This window comes from Solanum tuberosum, unplaced genomic scaffold, assembly GCF_000226075.1.
Source record: "Solanum tuberosum cultivar DM 1-3 516 R44 unplaced genomic scaffold, SolTub_3.0 scf00452, whole genome shotgun sequence".
NCBI lineage: Eukaryota > Viridiplantae > Streptophyta > Magnoliopsida > Solanales > Solanaceae > Solanum > Solanum tuberosum.
In genome coordinates this window covers 156,235-178,129 of record NW_006239375.1, presented here as the reverse complement: position 1 = coordinate 178,129, position 21,895 = coordinate 156,235, and the positions used below count along the sequence as shown (strand labels likewise).

Sequence of the window (21,895 nt, the reverse complement as noted above, 5' to 3'; positions counted from 1 at the left end):
ACATAAATTTCCTCATTTAGGTCTCTATTTTAAAAAAAATATTTTTACATCCATTTGATGATTTGTAAATCAAAAATTGCAGCCATAGCAATTAAAAGTCTTATGGATGTAATTCTTGTTACCAGTGAGAAAGTAACAAAAAATTATAGGCCTTCTAGTTGTTTAAAACCTTTTGCAACTAGTCTAACCTTGTATTTATCAATAGATCCATCCGATTTCAAAAAAAATTCGTAAGACCCATTTGTAACCAATAGTTTTACAACCCAGTGATAAATCAACTAACTTCCAAGTTTGCTTAGAAATTAGTGATTCCATTATATCATTTACAACCTCTTTTCAAAAAATAGAATCATGTGAAGATAATGCTTCTTTCAAAGTGAGAGAGTCATCTCCAACATTAAACACATAAAAATCAGGACCAAAATCTTTTTCTACTCTAGCTCTTTTACTTCTTCTTAACTCAAAATCATTTTCTTTATTTTTCAAAGTAGAAGTGGAAGAACTAGGTAATGACAAAATATTTTGTTCAAACCTTTGACCCCACTATTTTTAGAATCAAAAGGGAATTTATTCGCATGAAAAATAGCATCACCCGATTCTATTATAATATTATCTTCAGGATTAACAAATCTATAGGTTCTACTATTTGAAGCATAACCAAGAAAAGCATAAGTAGTAACTTTCTTACTCAACTTTGTAATTTTGGGATCCATTAGCCTCACAAAGGCTAGACAACCCCACTTAGATATCCCAAATTTGACTTGTGACCTTTCCACAATTCAAAATGTATCAATTTAGACTTTTTTTATGAGGCACGCGATTCAATACATAACAAGCAGTTAAGATAGCTTCACCCCATAAATTTAAAGGTGCATGTGACTCAATAAGCATGTCATTAATCAATTCAACCAATGTTCTATTTTTCCTTTCCGCTACACCATTAGATGAAGGAGAATAGGGAGATTAGTTTCATGAATTATTCCTAATGATCTAACAAAAGAATTCAACTCATTTGACTCATATTCACAACCTCTTATCACTTCTAATTCTTTTTATTTTTCTTCCAAACTGATTTTCAACCTCATGGAGATAAGTTTTAAAATTTTCAAAAGCATCATTTTTATTTTTCATCAAGCAAACATATGTAAACTTAGAAAAATCATCAATCAAAGTGATAAAATACCTATTACCTCCGCGAGTTAAAATTTCACCAAGTTCACAAATATCAGTATGAACTAATTCTAACAAATCAGTTTTTCTTTCAACTTGGAAATGAGGCATTTTAGTGATTTGGGCTTTACTACAAGCCTCACGCTTTTTAAAATTAATTTTAGCCATTGGAATTAATCCCAAAATACTCATAATTCAAACATAACGATCATTAATATGACACAACCGAGCATGCCAAAAATTGGTAGAAGAAAGCATATAAACAGAAGTAGAAACTTTATTCATTTCAACATTCAGTTTAAACATCGCATCACAAGCATACCCCTTCCCCACAAAAATACTGTTCTTCACAATTACATATTGATCAGATTCAATACTTTGTTTAGAGCCTACTTTATTAAGGAGAAAACTAGACATCAATTTTTTTCTCATGGAAGGAGTATAAAGTACATCTTTCAAAGTTAATACTCTTCCAGAAGTAAAACACAATTCGACATCTCTCGTTCCAAGCACTTAAGTTGTGTGAGAATCACCAAGCATGATGATTTTGGGCTCCTCAAAATGAGTATATTTTTTAAACCAGTCTTTGTCATAACAGACACGACAGTTTGCACCAGAATTAGCCCACCATCCATCAACACTCTCAACCATGTTTATTTCGGTAATCACCGCCACAAAAGGTTCTTCGGTAACGTTTGCCTAAGGGTTAGGGCCGCGTTTCTGGAATTTGTAAAATCGAGCAATATGTCCACTCTTGCCACAAATAAAGCACGGTCCCTTATCTTGAACTTGTTGATTTTTATGTTTGGTTATTTTCACCATTATTTTTCTTGGGAAGTCTACCATTATTTTTCTTGAATTTTCTTTTCTTAGGCTTCAAAGAAGTATTTTTGTGAGATTCAGGAGTAGCATTATTTGAAGTAATTAAATTTACCTTTGTTGTGATGTTGCTCTCTTCTGATTGTAAAAGTGCATCTTGGCCCCTTGCATCTTCTTCCATCTGAATTTTCATTATCAAGGTTTCAAGAAAGGTTTTCTTTTGTTTGTGGCGCATAGTTTATTGAAATTCCTTTTAAGAAGGTGGAAGTTTATCTGTTATGCCACAAACAATAAGGTTATCTCCAATTTTAACCTCCTCGGACCTGAGCTCTCCAAGTCTTGAGTTTGGTCTACCACTGATTTATTGTCAACCATTTGGAAACAAAAAAATCTACAAACCACATATTTTTTCGCTCCAGCCTCTTCGGTATCATACTTACTCTGCAATGCTTTACAATTATTTTTTTTGCACTAGAGTATGTTCTATTATAATAATCATAAAAATTATCAGATAGACAATTAAGAATATAATATCGACACTTAAAGGAATCACCATCGTACTTTCCACTTTCTCTAGATGAGAAATAGTTTCATCATCATTCATAGAGGTGATGTCGACTTTATTAGGATTCTTCTCAGTTAACACATAAGAAACATTGAGAAGACTTAAGTAGAAAAACACTTTACCCTTCCATCTGTTGAAATGGTTACCATTAAATCGAAATGGCTTGTTAAGGTCTCCCATCTTGACATCCGCGGTTTTTTCAATTGTAGCCATTGTGAATCTTCTTAAAATTGTTAGTGAAAATTTACAAGATAACAAAATTACAAGATTACAATTGGAAATAAAATGAAGAAATAAAAATCTCTTCAGGCTGAGGCGCGGATATCTTGCTCTCTTTAAAGAGATTCAAGCCCACTGCAGCAAATGTTTTTCACCGGTCCAGCAGTAGTCCTTCTTGACTTGTTCCCTCTAGGATACAACAACCTAATCACAAAAGCGTAACTCAACAAATTCTGGACAGGAGTTGAGTCCAAAGCTCCACAAAAAGAGCACGTGCATTCAACTAATAAAAACTCTCTTTTTTTGACAAATTTTATGCACTCTATATTTTTTTTTTGTGCATGTTAAACAAATGAAGACCACCATTATTTATAATAGAAGAAGTCTTCCTAACAATGAATAGGAAGATAATGGGGTAGTAAATAGTGATGATAAATGGTCTATGAGTTACATAGGTTACAAAGTATAATGGAGGATTAAAGAGTGAGAATAAAGGAGAAATGATTTAGAGAAGTAATGGCCATGGTTGACCAACTTCTGCCTCAAACAGTAACCTCCAACGGAACCAACAAATAAAGGGCAATAATACATATAGACATTGATTAACAGGTGAGTAATTAGGCACAAATGCCTAACCCTGCAACAATGATTTAGAGGCAGGCTGCTCCAATATTGTTAATGTGGCAATTCAATGGTACAAATTAATATAATATTAAAATGCCTACACTAACATAGGGTAGATCAAAATCTTAGCAGGGTGAAGGCTCATCCTTGTCATGCCTGCCGCAATTGCCATCTCTACAAAGTTTCCAACTAAGGAATTTGGTTTTCCCACCTGCTAATCAAATTTTGAAGTTGTCAATTAGTAAATCAAAGTTCGTCCGATGGTGTTGTTTCTTTGGTAGTGAGTAGGAAGCCTAGATATTTGCCAAATGAGGATCCTTCTTGCTTACTAAATGATTCTTTTATACGACATTTTACCCTTGTTGGAGAAGAAGACTTTAGATTATTCAAGGTGTTTTTTTTTTTTGTCTACAACTTAAGCAAAAGAGTCTAGTACATCAATTATGGCATGTAAACTATCTTAAGACATTTATCCTTACAGCAAGAAATTTAGTAGCAGCTCTAGAAAAACAATTCAAATTTCTTGAAGCAAAGAATTTTGTGCACATAATTGTATGTCATAGTTCCCAAATTCTCTCCATTACTTACAATCTGATGTAATAGAGATAATTTAATCAAGTAATAAAAGTTGAATGTGGGTGGGTGATGACTGACAATATAAAGAAAAAAAATCAATATTTTTAAGATAAAGAATTATCTCTGTATCTAAGTAGGAGAGCTTTACAACATGGCCTGCAATCCTGGCTTTTCTTCTCAATAAACAGCTCCTATCACCAATGGCAAATGATAAGTCTTTTCTCCCATGCACCAATATTGCCCCCTAAACAATACCGACATCTAAGAGGCGCAAAAGAATGTCCTTTTCCTCCCAACCAATATTATTATTATTTTTTTAAAAAAAAGATGAACCTCTTACAGACGGAAAGAAATGAATCTCATACCTATGCTAGTAATGCAGGTTCTCTTCATAGAATTGAGCCAAAAGCAGCAAATCCGAAAACTTGAATATACCTGATCAAATTCAGCCAATCTGAGAATTTCCTCTTCTATTCGATTGTGAAGATACATAGAATGAAAAAGTCTGCAACTTCTGGATTCCTACTTTGTGTTTTGTAGTTGGAGTGCAACCTATCGATTACTCCAATATGTGGCAATTCTTTATAAAATCATTGGAGTAGTCTACATACTTGGTCCAATAAGGACGGAGATGCTCGAAGCCCAACTCCAACCAAGGTTTGGACTGGCCATTGTAATGAATTACAGCAGCCTTCTTCACTTTATCAATGTTGGACTTATTTTGATAGCCCAAGCCGAGCATGTGCCATGAGGGATCAATTGGGTGAACATGACCCTTGAATGCAATCAAAGCAGGAGGTAGTGTTCCAAGCTTCCACATCGTCAGTTTGGACTTCAGATTCTACAAAAGATCACAAAGGTCAAGAGTGTTCATTTATAACACATGGCTTTCTTTTCTAGAAAGAAAAAGAGATATTTGTCAAAGAATAGTTATGACATCTTTTCAACTTGAATCAGCACTATATCAGCCATCCGAAGTATTGAACTCTTTATGGATCTACAATAATTGATCACTGTGCTGCTTGCTTAAAAGGATGGGATGGTGCATAATACAAGAGAATCCAATCACCTCAACTCTAAATGTACACCAACCCCATTTAGGGGGTGATATGTATATTGAAGATTACATGTCCTGCTTTCGTGGAGTTTGTACTTTCAATAGTGAAGACAGCAAAAAAACAACAGAATGAAACAGAAAAATTACAGTTTTAAACTTCTTAATCAACACACTTCTGATGTCAAACAGAAAAGTACAATAGTAAATTTAATGGCATCCAAACCAACAAGAAAAGGCTGAACAAGGACATGCTTGTGTAATCTAGAAGAACATTGCAGAAGAAAAAGCTTAATAAGTCACACATTAGACAAAATACAGACATAAGCAAGAAGCATAGAAGAATCTCAGAAATCTTGCATGATCGAAAAATAATCCCATATATGTAGGAACATATAAAACTTAAAGATAAGACAAAAATCATGAACCATGTGAAATCCGACTACCTCTTTAAGCCATGAATGGTAAGTATCTCTTATATTTGTCTTTCTCCATGTATGCAAGTCAAAGATATTCATCCCATAAGCCCATGCACACTCGTCAGGGTTCAAATTTTTTGCTATGAGAGGATGAGAAAAATTAAAGTAGTTTCTGAATCGCTTTGACATCACCCACTCATCTTCTCCTTTACAGGTCTCAACAGCTCCATTCACCTTTCCCTTAAGGTCAATGTCCCACAATGGAGACAAGTCACGCTGAATCACAACATCGTCATCCAAGAAAACCACTTTATGAAGGTTTGGGAAGAGCTGCATACAACACCATAGAATCTCAGATTAGTATAGAAAGAGTATATCAAGACAGACAAGAGGTGAGTAAAGGTCTCATAAAAGAACTAAGGATTAAACCTGCTAATAGCAGGGAGAAAAAGGAAAGATGGTAGTGTCAAGACACGGTCTGGAGATGCTGCTTTTGGAGGGATCTTTAGAGATGATCACAGAAAATGGGTGTTGGGATAGTTAGGTAAGATGAAATCTTTGACAAGCCTCACATCAGAATTATGACTCATAAAAAAAGGGCAAACTGTATCTAAGCTAATGGGATACTTGAAGTCTAGCTGATTAAGGATGAGGAAATATACTACACCATCCTATTATTGAAGACTCTGTAATATTTGTAATCAACAAGACCTCTATTAAACACATCTCGAGAGAGGCAACCCAGTGTGTCAACTTCCTGGCGAACGAAGGGCACAAGCATGATGAAGATTTAATTATCTGGGGAAATGCATATAGAATTTATATGCATGGTGGACTCTAGCAATGTTGCTTTTGAAAGATTGTAATCATTTGATCTTTCCAGTGTACCAAAAAAAAGAAAGGAGAAAAAGGAAAACAAGAAAATGCTGTTCAAAGCTGCATAGAAGTGTAAGTTTAGTTGAATAAAAAGAGCACTTGGACTGCAACACTTGTAGTCATAGAGGGGACATTTTTAAAATAGCACAATAAAAGTAAAGTAAAGAAAACAAAGGATGATAAAGAAAACAAGGCTGAACAACAAATTCAAATCTGGGGGTAATAGTGTTTGCTCATACTGCTTTGGGATTGAATGCTGACAGGAGCCTTGAAAATTGCTAGTTGTAGCTATGGTGCTATGAAGTCCTACACAAAACATGGAAATTTCAATCCTAGTTTCATGCATGAAATGAGAATGATTTGGGGAGCACAAAAGCCTGCACGCTTTAGCAATACAATTGGGATTAGCATTAAACCAAATTCCTACTGGTTCCAGTTATCTATCTATAACATATATATAATAATAAAATTAACAGAATCTTCAATTGTCAGATAACAACTGTAAATAAAATAAACAAGAAATTCATAAATGTCAGATAAAATTAGCCAACCCAGTTACTGTTAAACTGATCGAATTATAGCTAAGGTTGATCCACAAAACAAAGAACATACAAAAGACCTGTCCTAGGCACCTTGCTTAAGAAACACAAACTTTGACTCCGTTTTCATACTTAGGCCTATCATTTCACTCTACTTATATCTTAGAAAATCTTTTCCTGGGTACATTGGACCAAAACCAGTGGGTGTTCACCCAATAGAGTAAACATCTGCATTTGTCTATCAGAAACTGTAAAGCTTTAGACATTACCCTTTTATCCAATAAATTTAATGCTAAAGTGGAAGGCAATTATGTTATAAGTGCTACCTCTGGCAAATATATGCGAATGTGATTGAGCAAGGAAATGTATTTTGGGCTTCTAGCCTGCAGTTTTGAGGCAAAAGATCGTGGAGTAGTAGTATCACTGAGATTGGCGCCAGTTACATGGTTTCCATGGTAGTATTTCCGAATCCCATAATGACCCTCAACTGCTTCAAGCACTGGAATATTTTCTCTGGTTAACCAGTCAAACTGATGAATACCTCTAACTTCCACAATCGCTGGAGAGACAGGATTAAGAGCAAACCAGGAGTGCATCCCTGCATATGTTTTCTTGTCAGTGATGACATGGAAAACAGTTTTTTCAGGCCTCAAAGATGACTGCACGGCAGAATTGACCACAACTGAAGCAGCTAGGATGTTATCAGTTGACAATACAAAATGGTGCAACAAGTTCTCGGAAAGGAGAGGGAGTAGTTCTGGCGAAGGCAACTGTCTTCGTGCATGAGCATTAGAGGAGTACTCATCAGTCAGCCGCAGTGAAAGACAGTGAATGCCTTTAGGGACTGCACTAGCAGCAAAGTGCTTATTCATTAGCTCTGCAAATTTTGATTCCCTGATCTCCCTTTCAGATCTCTCCATCTGAAAAATAGCACATGCAAACATTGTGAAGCAAAGTTTAGCTACGAGGTACATGCACACTTTAACACAATGCATACACAGGCAATGAAGGAAGAAATGCTCTGTGACATACTGGTTTTGTACAAGTAAAGTGGGGTACATAAACGAGGACGAATCACATGGTTTTGTACTGGTCAAACAAAGAGTAAAGCATGCAAAAGGTATATGAACATTATGAATCATTTTCCTCAATCACAAGACACCATGAGTAACAAGAATAATGGATTTTCTGCAAATAGTGTGCCACTCCGTGCATTTTCACTCCTCATCCATGTTTTTCTTAACTGATATTCAAAGTGGGGAATGGGAATAACTCAGTTAAGCCCTCCCAGTGAACATAATGCTCAAAAGAGTAGGCGAGTGTGACATAGAGGCAAATGCACAGACCAAGTTAATATGCCTAGCAATCAATTGTACACGAACAAAAGAGAGAATGGCTATTTGCACATACCATTCCCTTCAGCATCAAAGCAAATTCTTTTGCACTGTACTTGTTATTTTTCATTTCAGAAACAAGAAGAGCATAAGACTCTGGGAGCTTCATAACAGATGGCAGTTCCTCAGAGTTTACTTGATTGAGGATCTTAACAAAATTCTTTACCAGTCTCTGCTGAAACAGAGAAACACTTTGATTAATAAAAGTACTCTGCATTATTGAATAAATGCTTAATACAAGATTGGAAAACAATGGCACGACAAAGCAGCAATAAATGATATAGAGGAAGTTCATTTACTTTTGAATCATCAGTTCGTCCAAGAAGCTTTGGTCCCAATCGTCTACCTAAACAGTCTGAATATCGATTAAACGAGAGTAAAGTTAAGGTTTGCCAGAACTTTAGTTTTGTTGTAACAAATCAAAAGTAAAGTGTGATATAACAATAGTCAGAAGTAAACTGAGCAATGAAAAGAAGCAGCTATTACAAGCATCATAACCAAATTCAACAATACTAATCAAACAGGATCCTTATACACACTGGTACTTTGAGGCAGGGTCCCAAACCCCAAAAGAACCCAACCAGGGAAGGGGTCTTCTTTTTTTCTACGGAACAGAAAGAAGAGCACTGAATGACATCCAAGAACAACAAAAAGACATGATCAGGAGATATGATGCAAAAGTCCTTGTGCTTCAAGATAGCACTGAGTTACATGTGCCAACAATTAACATTTTCTAGACTCCACAAAATGCAGAAGGTAGCATTTCTTACATATATAAGAAGACCGCAGTCCCCTACAAACATAAGCTGGTGTTTACTAGATACCACAGGTGCAAACAACCAAAAATATTAACTAAGCATGCCCCCCACCCCCATCCATCAGCAACCCTCTCTCTTGCATGCATAGACATCCATGAATTGAATTCAATCATGTTTCTGCTACCAAAGTTGAATCAAAGTATATCAAGGATTACAATAAGTTGTTACAACTCATTTATCAGTATCTTTGTCCTTCCCTTTTTATGAGGGTACTTGCCATCAAGTTGAAGACATCACTAGGCTCGGGAAAGAGAGAACTCAACTTTCCCCTTAATGTTACACAATCCTGATGTCAAATTAATCATCACAGTTTCAATAACATTGACAACAATCTAAACTGATAAATAAAAACAGCTATACTGCATTGTCGACAAAGAAATAACAAGAAGAAGTTTGTCTCAATGCCAAACTAGACCGGGTCGATAACATAACTGATGAAAGTTAAAAAGAAAGGAATCGCAATATACAATATAAGCTACGGAACAATAACAAGAAAAGGAAAACATGAACATCCACTGAAAAGGAACCAGCAATGGTGTAAAATACATCAGGATTAGGAAGCTAATTGTATAAAGGAAAAAGGATATTGATTTTAAGTACCAAATGAGGAGCACTTGTTGACGCCTTCAAGGGTAACAAGAGCAGTGAGAATGAAGACAAAAGGCAACAAAAAAGCTAGGAGAAGTATTGTATGAAAGAGTCTTCTATAGTTGAAATGGCGAGGTGCGAGTTTGATCTTCATTAATTCACCAAACCCTCCATTGTTATTGCTGCTCGATATTGTTATACTTCTCATGCTAGGTGAGAAGTGCAGCTGCATCTTCCTCCTGTAACTCCAATCACCACCCAATCCCAATCCTCCACAATCCCAGCACCCCCAATGATGCCACTACCCTTTTCTTGATTCCTTAAACAATACGAACACAATGGTGTTTTTTTCACCATCAGAAACACGACACCAATTAAACAATCTTGATCGCTTCAAATCTGAAGTTCGGGGTCTCTTCCGAGACCAATGGCATTTGAATGGGAGACCCTTTATTCTTCCGTTTACCCCAATCCTGAAAACCAGCGAAATCCTTTATAAATGGAAAACGTTTAGGGCTGCTTGAATCAGTGTAATGAATTCATCATATCTATGTATGTGTGAATGAATGAATCAATGAAATTTGAAAAATGATAAACCTGAGGATGATACAGTTTTAATGGAAGATGAATTTTGTTACTCCCTCCATTGGAGGATTGAACAGAAAGAAAGAAAAGAAAGAAACAAAGAAAGAAAGAAAGAAAGAGAGGGGGAGAAGGTATTTTGGAATTTCCTTTTTCTGTGTGTTTGTGCGTTCTTTCTAATTTTGATTTGGTCAATGGCAGTACTATTTCCTCTCAAGGTTACAAAATAAATTATAAAAACAGAAAAAAAAAATCTTTCAATTTTTAAAAGTATTTAGAATCTATTGGGTTGATTAATGAAATTTTGCATGGTTTACAGATTCTTCTTCTCTTTTTTTTTTTTTTTTTGGGTGGGGAGCTAATTCATTGTCTTCTTTTCTTGTGGTTAACTGGCTGCATATTATGTATTAACTTAACAATAAGCATGTATCAGAAGTACGACGAAAAAGAGGAATCATATAATGGATCTTATGTTACATGTATGGTCTATGGTGCTATAAATATCATCCTAGTAAAAATCACGGTTTACCTGAATTGGCAAAGTATACATAGGGAGGCTCGAGGATGGGAAGAGAAAACATTTGCCTAAATACCCGGTGGCCTAGAGGAACACTTAGGTGTGGTGTGAAGAGGTAGTATGGGATGCCACTTCATATCTTACTTAAGTGGGTCTTAGGGCTACTATAGTTAGGGACCCTAAGATGATTGAGATGCCCTTCTTGATGTATATGTTCTTGTATTGTGTTTTGACATTGAAGGATCATGAGGAGAAGGGTAAGTTCACCTTTGGTGGAATTGTGATGATAATGACTTGGTTGTTGGTAATACTTGTATTTGATGCCTCTTATTCTTATGTTCATGGAATATCTTGAAATTGGTATCATGCATGGTTTCCAAACCAAAATGTCCGTTTTAGCATGCCCATCATACTTAGGACATTTTTGTGTACTAACTCCATATTTTCCTCTATGTCTACAAGTGTAGGTTCCGACAAGTGACTTGCTAGTTCTAGTGAAGACTTGGATTGAGACTCCCAAGTTAGAGTGGTATGTCCTCATCATTCGGAGACACATTTTAGAAGCTTTATGTTTTGTTCTACTTATTCGTATTAGACACTTTTCAAGTGTAAAGGGGTCGTGACCCTACTTATGTTGGTTTTCTAAGATTCTATTAAGATGGCCATGTGAGAGAAGTAAACTTCCGCTGCAATGTTTTAAATGTTTGGTATGTTTTGAATCGTATGGTTTTGAATGAAAAGTTTTAATTCCGTACAATTTATAATAGCTATGCGATGAATGAATGCTATGAGGAATGTATTAGACCCCATTCGGGGTCGAGTATGCTGTGTCGCATCTGGGGCCTAGACTCGGGTCGTGACAAACATGGTATCAGAGAAAAGATTTTGGAATAGTACTTTTAGGATGTCGTCTCACAAGCCACATCTAGTAGAGTCTTGTTCATCGGTGTGAGTCACGACACATCTATGAGCGAGAGGCTATAGGGTGTTAGGATGTTTCACTTTCTTCATACTCCTATGTCGTGCCATAGAGCTAGCTCCTCCTCTAGAGAATCAAGCTCCTCAAGGTAATCAAGTTCCTCTAGGTGGTCAAGTTCCCCAAGTTGAGGAAGTCCTTCAAGATCCTCAGGTTCCTGTTGATGAAGGAGTTATGACTAATGTGGAGATAAGGACTACTCTCCAAACCTTGACTCATGCTTTGACGACTCAAGTGACTAGGTATGCTAGAGCTCATGAGAACCCTAATGATAGCACTACGTCTTCGAGGCTAAGAGATTTCACTAGAATGAATCCTCCAAAGTTCTTTGGCTCTCAAGTGGGTGAAGACCCTCAAGAATTCCTAGATGAGGTTTATAAGATTGTAGATGCTATGGGGATTACTACTAGGGAAAAAGTGGAGCTGGTCGCTTATCAATTGAAGGGTGTGGCATAAGTGTGGCATACTCAATGGAAGAGGAATAGGCCGAAAGGAGCGGATGCTATATGTTGGGAGGTGTTCAAGAGAGCTTTCCTTGATAGATTCTTTCTGAGGGAGAAAACGGAAGCAAGGGTAGAATAGTTAATCAAACTTCGTCAGGGAGGTATGGGTGCTAAAGAGTATTCTCTTAAGTTCACCGAGCTATCTAAATATGCTCCTTTTATGGTTGTGGATCCTAGAGATGAAATGAGTAGGTTCGTGATGGGTGTGCTTAGCTTGGTGAGAAAAGAGTGTTGTTCAGCTATGCTTCATGATTACATGGATATATCTCATCTTATGGTTTATGCTAAGCAAATGGAGGGTGAAAAGTTCCAAGAAAAGAATAGGGAATTGAAGAGGTCTAGATCCGATGATCAAGGTCAACTTAAGTTCAAAAAGAGGTCAACCAACCAAAATTCCTTCTATGATTCTTCTATGGTGAGCAAAGGTGGGGTGTCTAACCCTAAAAGTCATGGAGGAAGTGAAGGTGGTTCTCCTTATGATACGCCTACAAGTGCTAATTGTGGAAAACACCATTTGGGTAAGTGTTTTACCGGTACGGATGATTGCTTTGGGTGTGGAAAGAAGGGACATAAGATGAGAGATTGTCCTACACTCATGGATAAGGGGAGACAAGCTAAGCAAGCTTCTTATAGTGGCCCGGATCCTAATGCTCCCAAGAAAAATCGTTTCTATGTGCTTCAAGCTAAGGAGAGTAAGGAAAGTCATCCGGGTGAAGACACTGGTAAGTGATGGTTCCCTTTGATTTAGAATGTGATGTTGAGGTCCTTATGGTGTGTTCATGTTAGTCGATTATGGGTATGAGTTCTTCCTTAAGTGGGGGATTGTATGTTGATTATGAGATTGTGAAGAATTCTGGTATCCTTATCTCTTTCTTCTATTCCTATTCAAGCTTGAGACTTAGTGTTCTTAGTAGCTTATTTCATGTTTTGGAGTCATGCATGATTTTGTGTTGCATGGTTTCCTTATGTTATTCATGCTCTTGATGAGATTATGATAGAATGATAAAATGAGTAATTGATCTATATTCCTCATGTTGTTGTGCAATTAGTATGAGATGCTTATTGTGAATTCAAGAAGTGAATGTATGATCATGCCTATGTGTGCTTTTGAGAGTAATTTAATATCTCGGCTTCATGTTGTTATAATGAGCATGTTTATGATCGGAGAAGGTAGTTCCTCCATTTAAAGTAAGAAATGATGAAGTATGTGTGCCTAATGAGTTTGTAGAATGCAATGAATACATGTTGAGAAAAAGTTGATATTTCTTTTAGTTTGTGCATGGATTATGATGTTGTATGTTTGTTGGGCTGCTAGTCTCGAGTTGTTTTCCCTTAATGTGTTTAAGTGTCATTCCAAGACGCATGTTCCTAAGTGGGGGATAATGTAACGACTCGGAATATGATAAGATGAACTAAAGCCTTGACGTTTGGGTTAATGTGACCTTGAGTTGATGTATGGGCTGTTTAGGACCTTTTGGCGATGGGCAGCCTTGGTCGCCCACTGGCTCCCCACCTCCCATAGTGGACTGCCCACCTAGTGAGCCTATTGGAAAAATGGGCAAGCTAAGTGTGCACTTGGCGAGTCGCCTAGTGCACTTGGCAAGCTCAAGTTTCCAAAGGACGACCTAGGTGCTTGATCGCCAACTTGTTTGGCGTGTCGCCCTTTTCCCCTCCAATCGCCCATTGAACATCCCCCTTGAGTGAGCCACTGGAACAAAGGGCGGACCAAGTGTGCATTAGGCGAATTGCCTAGTGCACTTGGCGAGCCCAAGTGTCCAAAGGGCGAACTCAAGCGGGCAAGGGGCAGAAATTTTAAGTTAAAACTTTAGGGTCCTTAGTTCTTTTCCGAAATTGACCCTATACTATTCTAGTCCTTTCCTAGAAACTATATAACCTTATTATGACCTAATTCCTTTCATTTTAAGCTCCTCCAAATAGAATTAAAAGAAACCCATCTCCTCACATGTATTTCTCTTTTGGACATGATATATGGGCTAGGCCTAATTTCATTCTATTGTACTAGATGTCTATGATTAGACAAGAGTTTAGACTTCTACTTTTCGTTTATAAAATGTTTTGGACTTAGACTACTATTTTACTCTTATTGTTCTATTTCTTATGTTGTGGACTTAGACTGACATATATGGAGTCCTTCAGGGTTCTATACGTCATGTTACATTCAGAGGGTAACCCTAGGTCGTGACAGACTTGGTAATTAGAGCACAGGGTTTAGAATGGTCCTATGATATATCATAAGCCACGTCTAGTAGAGTCTTGTTCATGAGCGTGAAGCGTGCCACATTTGTGAATGAGAGCCTATAAGATGATTAGGAAACTCCACTTCTTTCATTACTCTTAAGTCGTGCAATAGATTTTAACTCTATAAGGCCTCTATCCTAATACTTATCCTATGTTCTTCAGTATATGGCTACCTGAAGATCTTATGCTAGAAGGAATGCAAGGGAGAATGCGGAACAAAAAGCTCCTCCCAGGCTCCTCAAGTTCCGATCGATCCATTGGCCGAACAAGTTTCTAATGTAGAGTTTTGGGCTACTTTTCAAGTATTGGCCCAAGTTATGAAAGTCCAAGAAAGGGAGGTAGTGGTTCCGGTGAAACGAAATGTGGGTACGATGGCTTCAATAGTGAGGGACTTCACAAGAATGAACCCTCCGGAGTTTCATGGTTCCAAAGTTGAGAAAGATCCTCAAGAGTTTATCGATGAGGTTTATAAATTTTAATGATCATGGGAGTTACTCCTGTAGAAAAGGTGGCGTTGGCCGCTTACCAATTGAAAGGTGTGGCTCAAGTATGGTATAATCAATGGAAAGAAGAGAGGCCGGAAGATGCGTGTCCTCTTGATTGGGAGAAGTTTAAGGCTGCTTTTCTTGATAGGTTCTTTCCTCTTGAGATGAAGGGAGCCAATCTGCTTGAGTTCATTAACCTTCGACAAAAAAGTATGAGTGTGAGGGAATATGCTCTAAAGTTAACTCAATTGTCTTAGTATGCTCCATCAATGGTTGCAGATTCAAGGGCTAGGATGAGTAAGTTTGTATCGGGTGTGTCCAAAATGGTGGTTAAAGAGTGACGTACCGCCATGCTCATTCACGACATGGACATCTCTCATCTTATGGTGCATGCACAACAAATTGAGGAGGAAAAAATTAAGGAAAAGTTTAAGCAGGTAAAAAGGGCAAGAATCGGTGATGGAAATTTTTCTAACGCAAGGTCCTATGGACAAAGTCATCCTAGATTTTGATAAAGGTTTTCCGGTCAAGGTTCCTCCAATGCTCCTCCTAAGTTCAACAAAGATAGGGTGTGTAACCCTAAGCCTCAAGGAGGTAATGGTTGTGGATCTTCGTTTCCCATGTCTACTTGTACAAAGTGTGGAAGGAAGCACGATGGTAAGTGCCTAGCCGACACAGATGGTTGTTATGGTTGTGGTAAAAGTTGTCAAAAAATGAAGGATTGCCCGATGCTTAAGGCTAAAAGAAGAGAGGGCAAGCAAGCTACTCCTAGTGGTTAGGGTTGCAATGCTCCTAAGCAAAACCTCTTCTATATCCTTGAGACTCGAGGTGAACAAGAAGGTTCTCCCGATGTGGTTAATTAGCGGTATGTTGAAATTTTTCCAACATGATGTTTATGCTTTACTTGATCCCGATGCTACCTTGTCTTTTGTGACGCCATATGTGGCTATGAGCTTTGACGTGCTCCCTAATATGTTGTTAGAACCTTTTCCTGTCTCTACTCCTATCGGTGATTCTATTGTGGCTAAGAGGGTCAATAGAAAGTGTCCCATTACCTTGTCCCATCAAGTTACTCTTGTTGATTTGGTAGAGTTTGATATGTTAGACTTTGATGTGATTCTTGGTATGGATTGGTTACACTCATGTTATGCTTCTATTGACTATAGAACTCGCGTAGTAAAGTTTCAGTTCCCAAATGAGCCTATCCTAGAGTGGAAGGGGGAAATTCTATGCCGAAGGGTAAGTTTATCTCTTATCTTAAAGATAGAAAGATGATTTCTAAAGGTTTCTTTTACCATCTACTGAGGGTGAGGGATGTAGATTCTGCAACCCCTTCTCTTCAGTCGGACCCCATTGTAAATGAGTTTTTGAAAGTGATCCCAGATGACTTACCCGGTATTCTTCCCGAGCGGGAAATAAACTTCAGTATTGACCGTCTCCCAAGTACGCAACCCATATCTATTCTTCCTTACCATATTTATCCGGTAGAACATAAGGAGTTGAAAGATTAGTTGAAAGATTTATTGGATAATGGGTTCATCCGATCGAGTATCTCTTAATAGGGGTGCTCCAGTTTTATTCGTTAGAAAGAAGGATGGTTCTCTTGGTATGTGTATCGATTATCGATAACTGAACAAGGTGACCATTAAGAATAAGTATCCTCTTCCAAGTATAGATGATTTATTTGACCAACTTCAAGGGGCAAGTTATTTCTCTAAGATTGATCTCCGATTGGGTTATCACCAATTAAGGGTGAAAAATGATGACATTCTGAAGACGGATTTTCGAACTCAGTCTGGTCATTATGTGTTTCTAGTAATGTCGTTTGGGTTGACTAATGCTCCAGCGGCATTTGTGGACTTGATGAATAAAGTGTTTAGATAATACCTTTACATGTTTGTGATTGTGTTTATCCATGATATTTCAATCTATTCAAGGAGTGAGAATGAGCATGTTGACCATTTGAGGATCGTATTGCAATTTCTTAAGGACCTACAACTTTTTGCAAAGTTTATCAAATGTGAATTTTGGTTAAGCTCTGTAGCTTTCCTTGGTCATATTATTTCTAGTAAGGGTACAAAGGTAGATCATAAGAAGACAAATGTGGTCAATAGTTGACCTAGACCTCTAACTCCCTCAGATATTAGAATTTTCTTGGGTTTGGCCAGTTACTATAAAAAGTTTGTTGAGGGTTTCTCTTCAATTGCCTCTCTTTTGACGGATTTGACTCGAAAGAAGGATAAGTTTGTGTGGTCCAAACCTTGTGAAAAGATTTTCCAAGAATTTAAGGATAGACTAACTTTCGCTTCAGTGTTGACCTCACTGGAAGGAGCGGATGATTTTCTGGTGTATTGTGATACCTCGAGAATTAGGTTAGGGTGTGTACTTATGCAAAATGGGAAAGTTATTGCCTATGCCTCAAGGTAACTTAAAATCCATGAGAAGAATTATCCTACTCACGACTTTGAGTTAGCGGATGTCGTTTTAGCCTTAAAGATTTCGAGACACTATTTGTATGGAGTACATGTAGATGTGTTTACATATCAAAAGAGTTTGTAATATGTGTTTAATAAAAAAGATTTGAATCTTTGCCAAAGAAGTTGGCTTGAGTTATTGAAGGATTATGACATGAGTGTCCTTTATCACTTCTATAAAGCTAATGTGGTAGCTGATGCTCTTAGTCGGTTATCTATGGGTAGTGTTGCTCATATTGAAGAGGGAAATAAAGAGTTAGTTCGAGATGTTCATAGATTGGCTTGAGTAGGTGGTCAACTAGTGGACTCCACCAAAGGTGGTGTTATGGTCCACAATGGTTCCGAATCGTCTTTTGTGGTGGATGTGAAAGCCAAGCAAGGTCTGATCCCATTTTGGTACAATTTAAAGAGTCGGTGCTTAAGAGATCAATTGAGGCTTTCTCCCAAGGGGGAGATGGGGTACTTATATACCAAGGTCGGTTATGTGTTCCAAATGTGGATGACTTGAGGAAACATATTTTAGCAGAAGCCCATAGTTTGCGATATTCCATTCACCTGGGAGCCACCAAGATGTATCGTGATTTACGGGAGGTCTATTCGTTGAATGGGATGAAGAATGATATTGTGGGATTTGTGGCTAAATGTCCAAATTGCCAACAAGTAAAAGTTGAGCACAAAAAACCAGGAGGTTTGTCCCAAGATATTAGCATTCCTACTTGGAAGTGGGAAGATTTGAATATAGACTTTATAGTTGGTTTACCTCGCACCCGACGACAACATGATTCGATTTGGGTGATAGTAGATGAGATGACAAAATCAGCTTATTTTCTTCCTGTTAAGGTTTCCTACTCGGCGGATGACTATGCCAAGTTGTACTTTAGACAAATGGTAAGGTTTCATTGAGTGCCTTTGTCAATTATTTCTGATCGTGGTACCCGATTCACTTCTTAGTTTTGGAAGTGATTCAAAAAAGGGTTTGGCACTAAGGTTAAGCGTAGCACGACTTTTCATCTCCAAACCGATGGGCAAGCAGGGCGTACGATCCAAACTTTGGTAGATATGTTAAGGGATTATGTAATTGATTTTAAGGGAAATTGGTATGTCCATTTTCCGTTGATTGAGTTTGCCTACAATAATAGCTAACACTTGAGTATCGATATAGCTCCATTTGATGTCCTATATGGTAGGAGATGTAGATCACCGGTAGGTTGGTTTGAGGAGGGTGAAGTTGCTTTTATATGTCCCGAATTAGTACAAGAGGCCATGGATAAAGTTCAGCTTATAAAGGAAAAGTTGAAAACGGCTCAAATTAGACAAAAGTCATATGCCGATGTGAGGAGAAGGGATCTAGAGTTTGATGTTAACGATTGGGTTTACTTGAAAATCTCAGCCATGAAGGGTGTAATGAGGTTTGGTAAGAAGGGGAAGCTTAGTCACCGGTATGTAGGCCCATATCAGATTTTGAGACGTGTTGGTAGGGTTGCTTATGAGTTAGATTTGCCATGTGAGTTCTCATCGGTGCATTCGGTTTACAATGTCTCTATGCTTAGGAAGTGTGTTGGAGATTGGACATCCATAGTTTCCCTAGAAGGCTTGGGAGTTGATGAAAGTCTCTCTTATGAGGAAGTTCTAGTTGAGAGTTTGAATCGGCAAGTTAGGAAGTTGAGGAAAAAGGAAGTATCTTCCATGAAGGTTTTGTGGAGGAATCAATTAGTTGAGGGTGTTACTTGGGAGGCCGATATGAAGTCCCGATATCCTCATCTTTTTCCTTCTACTCTTATTCTAGTTTGAGTTAATGAGTTTTCTCTAGGTTTGACATTTATTTTACGAGCCATGTGTTTTATGTGTTTTCATGATTTTCTTATGTGATGCATGTTCAAGAAAAAACTTGTGTTTTGAAAGAAAATGAGTTTATATGATTGATTTTCCTCATGTTGTTGTGCATTGAGTATGAGTTGCCTATAGACTTTATGACATGAATTGATGAACATGCTTTAGATATGATTTTTGAGAGTAAATTGCATATGAGCTCCATGACATTGTGTTGAGCATGCTTTTAGCTTGGAGAAGGTAGTTACTCCTTGAAAATGAGTAATGTTGAAATTTCATGCATATTGGGTGATATACCATGAGTTTACGGTATTTTCGATGCATTTCACTTAGAGTTTGTGTGTGTCTTAGGCTATTTGTTATTAGATATAATAGTATTTTATGTAATCTTTGCAGGAAATTAGTTCGGAAGAAGTTGTGAGAAAAAGGGACTGAAATGGCAATAACAGCGACCGACGAAGTCAACCACATACTGTAGGTCCAGTGACGGGCCATAGGTGATGCTGCATAGGTGTGAATTCAAGGAAGTCTGACCAAGTGTGGAACCACACAGGCAAATGACGCCCCGTAGAGTGAATGACGGTCCGTCATGCACAACCATCAGTTTGATCAGAAGGATTGATTTCCAATACTTGAACCACATAGGTGACCCACAGACCATAGATCGACCCACGGTCCGTAGGTCCTATCATTTGTATAAACCGCATCCTGAACCAATTTTCCTTATTTTCGTTTCCTAATTTGTCTAGGGTTTAAATACTATAAATATTAGTTGTTATTTCAATTTTCGGGAGTTAGACCCTATAAGAGACTTTTGTTTTTGTCTTTTGGAAATATTTTGCAAACTTTGACACTTTAATTCTGGAAGCTAGTTTATGCAATTTGCACTTTGAATTTCAATTCAAGATTTCGGTTTTCATCTATTCTAATTGTAAGTTCATTATTTCTTTTAGTAACCCTAATATGAATTGTGAATTCTCAAGCATGAGTAGCTAAATCCACAACTAGGGTTGTGGGAACCATGAGAAATTAACAATGTATGAATAATAACTAAGTAATTCTTGAATAGTGTTTATGCTAGTATTGTTAATCCTTTCAATTAGAGGTCTTTTAACGTAGGCCAACGTTAGAACTCGCCTCTTTCCTACTTCCCTTACCAAGGGGGTAATGAATGAGAAAAGGATTAAACAACAGAGATTTAGTTATGGATTTTCTGCTATCTAATAGTTTGACTTTAATTAATTGACGTGAGAATGAATACCCAACTCAATTGACACGATGACTAAGCTGGGGTAAAGGTAAGGGTAAGTAAAGCACACACCCGTAGACTTACCAAGTTACGAGGTGAAAGTTCCTACTTGGATTACCAATCTCTTAGGGATACCTAACTTATCAGTCTTGCATGTAAAACACTAGGATATAAATACTATTATTAGGAATACTGCATTAAGAGCTTGTGGGGAACACATATATCCTAGTTTTCATCTTATATTGATATCTCAACTATGAATCTTGTTTACTTGTTACTTATTAATTCAAACTAACAATATGTTATTTTATTTACAAACCCCCCCCCCCCCCCTTTGTTTTCTTTTTTCGGAAATAGTTTGACTAAATGAATATAATTGTAAGTTAAGTTTAAGTCTAAAGCATATTCCTCGTGGGATCGACCCTAACCTAACACTTAGGTTATTTATTTGGCAACAACCGCTTATACTTCTTTCGGGAGGTGTAATGTGGGCGTATCAAATTTTGGCGCCGCTGTCGGAGAATACAACTTATAGATTAAATTAACTACGTTATTGAACTTTAGTCAAGTATTTCCTGATTTTACGTTTTCATTTTATTTTTGTTTTCTATAGGTTTCAACTCTAGTGTATGCCAAGTACATGGAGTCAAGGAAATCCCCTGACGCCCTACGATCCAGAATTATGGAGAACTTTGAGAAGAATGGTCGGAAGAGGCATAAATCTTGAGTTACAGAATGATCTCATTGGAGAAGGTCAAGGGGATAGAGCTGGTCTTCAACCTTCTAGAGTTATAAATGTACCCGCTCAAGTTCAGGGTGGTCATCTAATCATAAATGCAAAAAAGGTGCAAAACCATCCAACACCGAGGTTTCGTGATCACTACAAGGTTAACTATGACACGGTTGGATCAACTTAGGCTGTTGTTCTCCCTCCACTACCTCCAGGACATACATTTGTGGTGACCAACAGTCTTATACAAATGCTTACAATAAGAGGGTAGTTTGCTGTATTTGGATATGAACGTTATAAGTTTGAGTGTATTCCCACTTTTTTTGACTGGTGATGCTACCGTGTGGTTTTCTGAGTTGCCATACAATTTGATATATACATGGGACCAACTGCATAAGGTGTTCATGGTGAGGTATTTTCCGGTGTCTAAGAAGTTGAATTACAAAGATAGAATAAATAACTTCATGGTACTACCTAGAGAGTCGGTAAGAAGTTCATGGGATTGGTTCGCTAGATTCATGAGGAGTGTTCCGAATCACCGCATAGATGATGAATCACCGAAGGAGTACTTCTACAGGGGACATTATGACAATGGAAAGGTTGTGTTAGATACTATTGTTGGAGGATCT

At 37.5% G+C, this 21,895-nt stretch overlaps 1 protein-coding gene across 11 annotated transcripts; it reads right to left on the bottom strand.

Annotated features, from left to right (window-relative positions):
• Positions 1-3,335: 3,335 nt before the first annotated feature.
• LOC102585022 (probable galacturonosyltransferase 13) lies at positions 3,336-10,424 on the bottom strand. 11 transcript variants are annotated; one of them, XM_006363686.2, is made up of 8 exons: positions 9,674-10,424; positions 8,555-8,610; positions 8,272-8,430; positions 7,188-7,781; positions 5,474-5,776; positions 4,585-4,814; positions 4,339-4,408; positions 3,336-3,608 (listed from the first exon to the last, which is right to left on the bottom strand). In XM_006363686.2, the coding sequence occupies exons 1-7, from the start codon at positions 9,891-9,893 to the stop codon at positions 4,363-4,365; spliced, it is 1,608 nt and encodes a 535-aa protein (XP_006363748.1). In that variant the 5' UTR covers positions 9,894-10,424; the 3' UTR covers positions 3,336-3,608; positions 4,339-4,362. The 11 variants fall into 11 exon arrangements, 8 of the variants coding, with proteins under 8 accessions (XP_006363748.1, XP_006363747.1, XP_006363749.1 ...); XM_006363685.2 differs by lacking the exon at positions 3,336-3,608 and adding an exon at positions 4,056-4,217; XM_006363687.2 differs by lacking the exon at positions 3,336-3,608 and adding an exon at positions 4,056-4,164.
• Between the last annotated feature and the right edge of the window lie 11,471 nt (positions 10,425-21,895).

Coding starts and splice junctions, on each gene's coding strand:
- LOC102585022 (XM_015303585.1), bottom strand. CDS start 9,893: ATGCAGCTGCACTTCTCACCTAGCATGAGAAGTATAACAATATCGAGC. Junction 8,431..8,554: donor GACGAACTGATGATTCAAAA/GTAAATGAACTT, acceptor TCTCTGTTTCAG/CAGAGACTGGTAAAGAATTT. Junction 4,815..5,473: donor ACCATTCATGGCTTAAAGAG/GTAGTCGGATTT, acceptor GATCTTTTGTAG/AATCTGAAGTCCAAACTGAC.